General features: G+C 38.5%; 1 protein-coding gene across 2 annotated transcripts in view; it reads right to left on the bottom strand.

Moving 5' to 3' along the window:
• The window catches only part of LOC102896817 (S-adenosyl-L-methionine-dependent tRNA 4-demethylwyosine synthase), a 193414-nt gene that overhangs the window by 177339 nt on the left and 6175 nt on the right, over positions 1-9900 (bottom strand). For both annotated transcript variants that reach the window (XM_015594634.2, XM_015594635.2), the window contains exons 4-6: positions 7100-7201; positions 5416-5610; positions 3785-4072 (exon numbers count right to left, since the gene is read on the bottom strand). In XM_015594634.2, the coding sequence (XP_015450120.1) occupies positions 3785-4072; positions 5416-5610; positions 7100-7201 (585 nt within the window). The remainder of the gene's footprint in view (positions 1-3784; positions 4073-5415; positions 5611-7099; positions 7202-9900) is intronic.

The following is a 9900-nucleotide window of genomic DNA, read 5'->3' as shown; positions in this document are numbered from 1 at the left end:
ATAGAAGAAAACATAGGAACTAAACTCAAGGACCTTGGACTTAAAGAGGATTTTATGAATTTGCCCTCAAAGGCAAAGGATGTAAAAGCAAAAATAAATGAATGGGACTACAAAAAACTAAAAAGCTTCTGCACAGCAAAGAAACCGTCCACAAGGAGAGACAACCATCTGAATGGGAAAATATATTTGGAAGCAATGCATCTAATAAGGGCCTAATATTCAAAAATTTGAAATCATTTATCTGTAAAGATATATGCACCCCAATGGTCATTGCAGCATCATTCATGATGGCCAAGACATGAAAGCAACTGAAGTGTCCTATGATAGATGATTGGATAAAGAAGATTTGGTTCATATATACGATGGACGATTACTCAGCTATAAGAAAAAGCTATATAAGAAGCTATACTGCCATTTGCAACAACATGGCTGGACCTCGAGATAATCATGCTAAGGGAAATAATCCAGAGAAAAAGTTGAAAACCACATGATATGAGTTCTATGTGGGATACAAATCTAAAATCCACAATTTTTTAAAAAGAAAAGGAAAAGGAATATTCTCTGACCACTGTGGAAGTCGACAGCATCTAAAGAAATAAAATACCTAAGAAAAAATTTTAACCAAAAAGGTGAAATCCTTGGACACTGAAAGCTCAAATATTGCTGAAAGAAGTTAAAGATCACCTAAATAGGTAGAAAGACATCCCATGTTCATTGGAAGCCTTTATATTGCTACGATGACAATATTATTCAAAGAGATCTATAAGACTCAATGTAATCGCTATCAAAATCCCAACGTGTTTTGCAGAAATGGAGAAACTGCTCCTCAAATTCATATAGAATTGCAAAGGATCCCAAAATGCCAAAACACTGGAAAAGAACAAAGTTGGAGAACTCCTGATTTCAAAATTTAACTACAAATCTACTGGCACAAGTACAGACTGATAGATTAATGGAATAGAATTGGGAATCCAGAAAACCCACACATCTGTGGACAAATGACTTGTGCTAAGTCCATTCAATGGGGAAAGGATAGTCTCTTCAACAAATGGTGCTGAGGCAATTGGTTATACACATGCTAAAGAATATAAACTGCACCCTTACCTCATACCATACACAAAAATTAACTCACAATGGATCAAAGACCTAAATATAAGAGCTATAACTATAAAATTCTTAGACGAAAATGTAAGATTAAATCTTTATTATATTGGATTTAACAACGGATTCATATATATGACCCCAACACATGAGCAACAGACAAACTGGACTTCATAGAAATTAAAATCTTTAGTGCATCAAAGGGCATGATTAAGAAACTGAAAAGAAAACCTACTGAGGGAAGTATTTGCAAATTATATCTTTGATAAGGGTCTACTATCTAGAATGTAATAAAGAACTCTTACCATTCAACAACAAAAAGACAATCCAATTAAAAAATGGGCAAAGAACTTGAATATAGACATTTCTTCAAAAAAGATATACAAATGCCAATCAACATGTGAAAAGATATTCAACATCATCAGACATCAGAGGTAAATGCATAGAAAACCACAAGGAGACACCACTAAACGCTCACTAGGATGGTTATAATAAAAAAAAGAAAAAAGAAAAGAAAGAAAGAAAATAAGAAGTGTTGGTGTAGAGAAATTCAAAGAATTGTGCATTGCTGATGGGGATGTAAAATGGTGCAGCCACTGTGGAAAATTGGTGGTTCCACAAAAAGTTAAAGAGAGAATTACCACATGACCCAACAATTCCAAAAGGTATATACCCAAAAGGACTGAAAAGTTACTCAAACAAATATCCATATATGAATATCATAGCAGCACTATTCACAATAGCTAAAAGGCAGAAATAACCAAAATGTCCACCAACAGATAAATGGATCACATATAGATGATATATCTATACAATGGGATATGATTCAAAAAGTTAAAGAGAGAATGAAGTACTGACACATGCTACAACATAGATGAACCTCCAAAACATTAAGCTAAGTAAAAAAAGCTAGACAAAAAAAAAGTCACACATTACGTGATTCCATTTGTACAAAATATCCAGAATATGTTAAGTCCACAGAGACAGAAAGCGAATTGGAGGTTGTCACGGTTGGGGGAAAGGGAGTGAAGAATGACTGCTTAATAAGTAAGGGGTTTTCTTCTGAGGTGATGAAGAGGTATTGGAACTTGATATAGGTAGTGATTGCACAAAATTGTGAATGTACTAAATACCACTGGATTATATACTTTAAAATGTTAATTTTGTTATGTGAATTTTACCTCAATATTTTAAAAAGTTTTAAAAAAATGTTAAAAACCAATTAGAGAGAAAAATAAGGAAACATAAGCAAAAAGATTGGCTAGATGGAAAGAACAGAAAAATGAAACAGCAGCTGAAAGACACAGAACAAAGGGAAGATTTGTTTTGTATTTGCTTTTTGCGTCTGATTAAACACTGGGATTCCAGAGTATGTTTATGTGTCTATAGGAACCATGTAGTAGAGAGGAAAAGATTAACAATGCAGGAGAGAGAAGAACAAAGGAACAAAGTCCTTGATTCCAGAGCATGCACGGAAAGTGGTCTTTGACAGAACCAGATACTTGGTCTTCTGAGACAGAAAAGATAGTGAAGATTTGTAGATAGGGGCTATGAGAGAATTTTTCTCTGATGGCTTCATATGAGAGCTGGAGCAAGAAGTAGAGAGAAACAGAATATTAAACATTTATATTGGAAAGTGAGAAAGGGAACTTATAAGAGAATGTCAGAGACTGCTGGGAAGTTCTGAATTCATACTTAAGTCTGTGGTCATGAACTGCAGTCAATCAGCAAGCAGCAGGCCACGGGGAAGGCAGATAGCAGGTTTCAACCTGGCTTGGAGTTCAGTCAGTTGGGTTATAAAACGGAGTGGAAAACAAGGCAATTGAATATGTTTTAGCAACTGAAGATGTTTTAAAAGAATGAGTATAAAAATTTAAACTGGGTAAGGACAGAAGTAAAATAAGCAGTTTTCACTATTTAATGAAAAAGGTATGGGATAAAAAGAATTTTAAAGAATACCAGAAAGAGGTCAGAGTTTAGGTCATAGGAACATGAAATTTCAGAGGTAACCATGGAAATGAGAGGCCATCAGGAAAGAAAATGGTTGCTGGAGGTTTGAAGGCCAGGAAACTGGCAGGCCAGGGTGCTGTATAAATCATCTACATGGATGACTTAGCCACAAAGAGTAATGACAGGAACAAGGGTGGAGAAAAAAGGAAAGTGAGTCAGAATGTAAAGCTGTTCCTGAATGACGCAAGTGACAGGTGGCCAAAAGACAACAGCTGTGATACAGCCTGATGACATAAGTTACAAAGAAACTGGGTTATCTGAAGAAGGAAGAAAGAGAAATGTTTAGAATGTGAGGGATGAAAGAGATGAATCTAGGATTACTTGCGGCCTTTAAGTTTGAGTGATTAACAGATTCATTTTAGAGAGATAAGGAGCAATATGTGGTTTGTGGATAAAAAGATATGAGCTCAGCCCTGGACATATTTAACTTCTCTGGGCCTATATCCTATCCTAGAAATCTACTTGACTCTAGCAATGCAACAGTTAAAGAGATACAAGAAAGCATCCAGCACAGCATGGTTTAACTCCTAAGACTTCACTCTCTCTAAAACACTCCTACGTGAATTCCAGATCTTCTTCCTTCTAACCAGAAGCCACTGAAATAGTGTCTCAGGGCAGAGGTAAGGTTCAGTATCTCCAAACACTGAAAGACATGAATACACAGGCCACACACCTCAGTGTCTCTCTGATGCAATCCGTCCTGAGCGTGAGACCATGGCTCAATCTCCTCTGCAATGTGCTCATTAGATTTGCATTTGCCCTTCTTACAGTTGCCATCACAGGGTTTCTTCTCTCCTTTAAGAAGGATCTGGAGCTGGGAGATGAACTTGGTCTTCCAAGCTCTGAAGTCGGCTTCAATACTACCCTGTTTGCTTTTAACAACATCGCAGTCACCCTCCCCTCGAGTCATTATGCGATGAGCACCCAGCATCCAGAGCCATTTATCAACATTCTTGCCAACCTGCAAGAAAAAAAGAGAGATAAGCTAAACACAACCTAAATCAGAGGTTTGAAGACTGCTCTGCAAAAGCCTAAAGTAGCTGTGGGAACTCCTGCTGCTGCTCTGGCAAGAGGGAACTGCTCAGCCAAAAAAGGCTTCAGGCCTTCCAGCCCCAGCTGCAACCCACATGGACTATAGTTGATACATTCTGATAAGATTCTGCAAAAGATTTTTTTTTAACAAAGAGAGATAAACCCTTTAACTAAACTAAGGGTTAAAGCCTAAAAAACAATTCTGAAAACCACTATTCGAAACAACGAAACGACGTCAAAATAAAATCATTCATTAGCGAAATTTGTTCCTAAATGTAACACAAGTCTATGGGACCAAAGCCCATTTAATAGCAAAGTACACATGGAGCCCATTTGGCAAGACTCACAATTTCATGAACTCAGAAATTCATTTTATTGCAATGTGAAGCTGAGGTACAGGTGTTATCAAGAAACACAGTTAAGAGTTAAAAAGCATAAGACTTTCTGAGTGGCAAGGCATTAAAGAAAATACTTACATATCTTAATTTTACCATTTTTTGTCTAATTACTTCTAAAATACAGGGGAAACATATACATAACTTGATGTAATAACTGAATGAAAACAAGTTTAAAGAAAGGTCTCCACTTTCACCTTTGCTCACATTCTACCAAAGACAGGTGAGCCAACTGGGCCCATTTTTGAGGAAAGGTACACATTCAAAAGTTCTAGTAACATTTTAGAACCAATAAGAAACTGAAGTTCCAAATTTTTATTTTTTAAAGTATAGAGAATACAATGAAAAAGTAAAGGAACCTAGTTAATTTCATTTAGAAAAAAGATCCAGGAAAACAAAACAATTAATGTTTTATTATATAAAAAGGAGTGGATGTTTTTCTTCTATTGCCTTTTAAAAATTAATGATTAAAAGACAATGAGTTCAAATGTATTAAGAGTTAGCTTGGGAAGTAAAGGTTATTCAATAACAGAACAGGTAGTTGAGGAAGCCCAAAGAATCAGTGATCTTCCATCTACAAGGTCCTACCTGGGGAGAGGAGGCTGGACTCAAAAGTCCATGAATCCAGGCCCCTAAGACACTACACAAAACAAGTCATATTCATTCACTTTCTTCAACAAAAATTTACTGAGAGCCTACTATACACAATCTTGGATATATATATATGTGTAGCAATTCACAGCTATAAAGAACATAATAAGTTTATAATTAAATACCAAAGTTTGCAGATTATTTATATGTGTATGTGTGTGTATTAAATTTTTTTAATCGAGAGAATTTATCCCTATAATTCAACATCTATCTACCTTGTACTCACCTTGTTGAAGTGACGCACATAGGCAGAATTTCCCAGGCCAAACACCGCATATCTCATACCCTTCAGGTAAGTTTTGCCAAATCGAAAATCAGTGGATGCTTCCTTTAACCACTGGCAGAACCATTCTGCACTCTCAGTTGGTCGACCATCAGTATATGTAGCAACCAAGAAGACACAAATACTTTTACTAGTAACCTAACCAAAAAAATAATTATTTCAGAAGAATATCCCAGAAGAAAATCCCTTTTTAACTCTGATATTCCTATCATATTAATCTCTAAGGACAAAGGGTGCTTTCAGAAACATTAATCTTTTTCAAAACACAGCAAAGACACCTTGCACAGGGGAGAAAACCCAGTCCCTTGCCAATATATCTCCTGGTGCCCTTCAACATATACTCCATTCCATTTCTCAGACTATAAATTCCTATCATCTCCAGTTGGTCATATTGGAAACAAAATGTAGATTAGGAAAAAAGGCAGAAAGATCTCTAAAAAAATTATGTGAAAAATTAAAGCAATAAAACTTTTTAAATGTAAAGTAATGACTTGGCACCATCATCCACATGGGTAAACAAAATACATCTTCAGTCCTGCTAGTCACAGTATTTTATCTGCTTGAATATATCTTAAGAGTTCCAATTTGTGAGGTAAATTATAAGTAATCCCTTACTAACTACTAAGTATCAAAGTTTGCTAATAACTTTTTGCAAATAATTTAGAGCAGATTCGAGCTCACTCACTGTTCTCTTGGGGAAGAAAAATGGACAGTAACAACTCCAAGTTTATCCACTAAGAAGAGGCTAGAAAACTACAGCCTACAGGCCCAATCCAGCTTGCTACCTGTCTGAGAGGAACACAGACACATTCATTCATTTACATATTGTCTATGGCTGTTTTGTGCCTCAAAGGCAGAACTGTAGCTGCATGGTCCACAAAGCTGAAGATATTTACTACCGGGCTCTTTACGGAAAAAGTTTGTCCACCCGTGCCCTAGTGCCTCTCCAACTCTAGCTGCTTCAGAATCATCTGGGGCACTTATTAAAACATGGTCCTACATCCAGACTTTGGTTCAGCGGGGCTGGGCTAGCACCTTGGAATCTGTATTTCTAACAAGTCTCCCAGGAGATGCTGATACTGCTGGTTCAAGGGTCACACTACCGTAAGGCAAACTTCCCTAACTGGGTTAAGAGTAGAGGAGGGGAAGGGGCCTTTTTCAGGTGAAGAAATTAAACTCTCATAGATACTAAGTAATGCAGGAAGATCACACAACTAGTAAGAGACTTCTCTAACTCCAAAACCCATATTCCTTCTGCTACCCAAGTGGCCCCTGACCTTTCAGGGGGCTTACACATGGTTCACATGCCGGCACACTGCCAACAATAACCGCCCTCCTTGAATATGATATTCAAAGCAGGAGGGTAGAGGGAACCTCAAACCATCCAAGCTTTCCCACCTTCACCTCTACCCCAGGAGAGTCTAACACACCAGAGAGACGGGCTCCACACCACTTCAGAACCAGTGTAACACACCATACATTCGACAGCTCGGACTGACACTGAAAATTCAACCAACTGAAATCCCTTAACATAAAAATTAAATTTATTCTGATTCTATTTATCCCAGAACACAGGAGGTCACTAAATTTGAATTTTGATTCAAGAAAAAATAAGACAATTACCAACCTCTTCTACTAGATGATCATCTGGATCATATTCTTTCAGATCAATAACTGCCACAGGCAGATCTAGGGAGGTAATGGCTTCAGCAAGATCTGCTGCAAATCCCTAACAGGAAAACAAAAATCAGTTTTCAATAAGCTAAATAAGCAAAATACTGTCTTCATTTATCCTTGTTGGCAAGAAAATGAGGCATTTCTCACGAAAAACTTTTCCAGTTTGTCATCACAAACACAAATACTGTTCTCACTTTTATCATTTTCTCAAACATCTTTATAGAGATCAAACATTTAACCTTATTTTTCTCACTCTAAGTATATATGGGACTAAAACTTAAATTGGCTTTTTGACATTCCGGCTGCTTTGCCCCACTAGAAAAAACACAGAGACATACAAAAATATATAGTGAACAGTGAAGAGAATGGGAAATATGAGAAACATTTCTGGAAAACAGAAAGCAAATAGAAACAGGCTGACAGACAGGAGAAAGTCCTAGGAGAGAGTTCATATGCCTGACAGAACCCCAAAGAGGCTCTGGGCTCAGAGTTAGCCACTACAGCAGAAACACAAGGAAACCATGGGGAAATGAAGAGCCAATTTGACAATATGAATACAGAACAAGTGTACATAGAACCCTTTACCCACAGGCAACACAACTCTAGATCTCCACACAAAATGAACCAAATGTTTGGGTTAGCTAAAATTTCTAGTCAGATGTTGGCACCCCAGGAAAACTCCCTCTTCTTTGCTTAGCTAAGCCTGCCAAGAATATATTCACTTACTGAGCATCTACTATGCCAGTCTCAGTCCTGGGCAATATTACACAACAGTGAACAAGACATGCATAGTCTTTTCCCTCAAGGAGCTTAGGTTCTAACAGAAAAAGGGAAAATAAACATAGAAATGAGAAAATATACAATACATCAGATGATGAGTAGTGCTATGGAGGAAAATAAATCAGGATAATGGGAAGAATACAGTACTGGAGGAATGGGAAACAGTTATTATTTTACAGAGAGGGTCAGGCCAGGTGTGTAAAAAATAAAAATTTGGTCTTTGTCTCTAGCTCTTAGACTCCTAATATCCTTGGAACTTACTGTCTTTGTTATGCTAATGAAGCGACTAATGGTGGCAGTGGGCCCTAGATAGCTTCAGGATGGGGGATGGTTGACAGAAAACCGACAAGCTGATTACAGGTTTAGAACTTTCAGCACCCTTCTACCTTGTGGGTTCAATCATCAGTGGCTAATGATTTAATCAATCGTGTCTGTATAATGAAATCTTTATAAAAACCCCTAAATGACAAGGGTTGGTGAACACATTGATATGCTGAAGAGGTGACACCCTTCTGAGCTATATCCTTTATAATTAACCAGTAAATGTAAGTAATTTCCTGAGCTCTGTGAGTTAGTCTAGGGAATTATCAAACCTAACGAGGGAATTATGGGACTTGCAACTACCATTTGAAGTGGGGACAGCTTTGTGGACTATGCCCTTAAACCTGTGGAGTCTGATGATAACTGGGTAGTCAGTGTCAGAACTGGTGAATGGGCTTGGGAAATGACAAATATTTGGTATCAGAAAACAATGCAATAGGATTCGAAGATAAAGATCTGAGCCAAACCTGAAAGAAATGAGAGAGCAGACCGTGCAGCTACCCCAAGCAGAGAGAACATGTAAGTGAAAAGGCCTAGAGGAGGGAGGATGCTTGGTGAGGAGGTTAATAAGACTGCAGAAGAGGGACCAAGTATGTGAGGTAAGAGAGTTAATGGAAAAGCAGACACGAGGGCCTCTTGGCCACTATGACGACTTTGACATTTACTCTAAGTGAATGACGGAGTCATTCCTGGGTTTTAAGCTGAGGAAAATATGATTTTAATTAAGTTCCCAAAGTCCCTGTGGTTGCTGAGTTGAGTGGACACTGAAGTCAAGAAAGGGGGCTGAGCAGCGCTGAATGAAGACCAATGGTGAGATGAGCGCAGAAATCCTGACAAAATACAAGGATGGCTAGGACCAGGGTGGTAGCACTGAAGACTGTGAGAAGTGATTGGAATATGGGTCTTTTTTGAAAGTAGAACAAACAGTATTTGCTGACAGACTGGATATGTGTAGTAACAAAAAGAAGTCAAAAAAAATTTTTTAACTAGGTAACTGCAAGAATGAAGTTGCCATTTACTGAAAAGATAAAGATTATAAGTGAAGGAGGGAAAAAGTATGGCATAGATGATAGAGGCTCTGTTCATCGCTCTGGAGACCAAATCAAAGTTGTGACGGAAACAAGGAGAAGCAGCAAGAAAAATCCCCTGGGATCTAGATGAACAAGTCATACAACTAGGGAGAAATCCAAGAAAGCACCCTGTAACGGTAGAAGGCAGGATGGGGCAAGGACGCGGGGCGGCCCTGTCTCGAGTGGCTGAGTGAGATGGAGGCTGCGGCAGTGGCAGATGTCTCTTAAATTGAGCGGATTCTCGTGGCAACAAACCTGCTCACACTGAGCACCAGCGTCCATTCATTCAGCTGCGGCGTCCATTCATTCAGCTGCATTCAGGGGGCACCAGGGACTTACAAGGAGACACTGTAAGAGTGAAGCAAGACTCACTCTGTACAGAAGTGCTGGCAGTATCCATTTTTCCCTGTTGAGCTCTCCCCCCTACCAGTGCACCTGACAACGACACCACCAAAGCCCTGATGTCATCAAACTGGATAACAGAGGTCACTCCACCCAGAGAATTCCCTGAAAACCTGCCTCCCCAAACTCGCGGCTCCACCCAAGTCACATCCAGGTGTATCCTCAGCGAGTCAGGTAG

Source organism: Pteropus alecto, unplaced genomic scaffold, assembly GCF_000325575.1.
Source record: "Pteropus alecto unplaced genomic scaffold, ASM32557v1 scaffold68, whole genome shotgun sequence".
NCBI lineage: Eukaryota > Metazoa > Chordata > Mammalia > Chiroptera > Pteropodidae > Pteropus > Pteropus alecto.
This window is presented reverse-complemented; position numbering and strand designations above follow the sequence as displayed.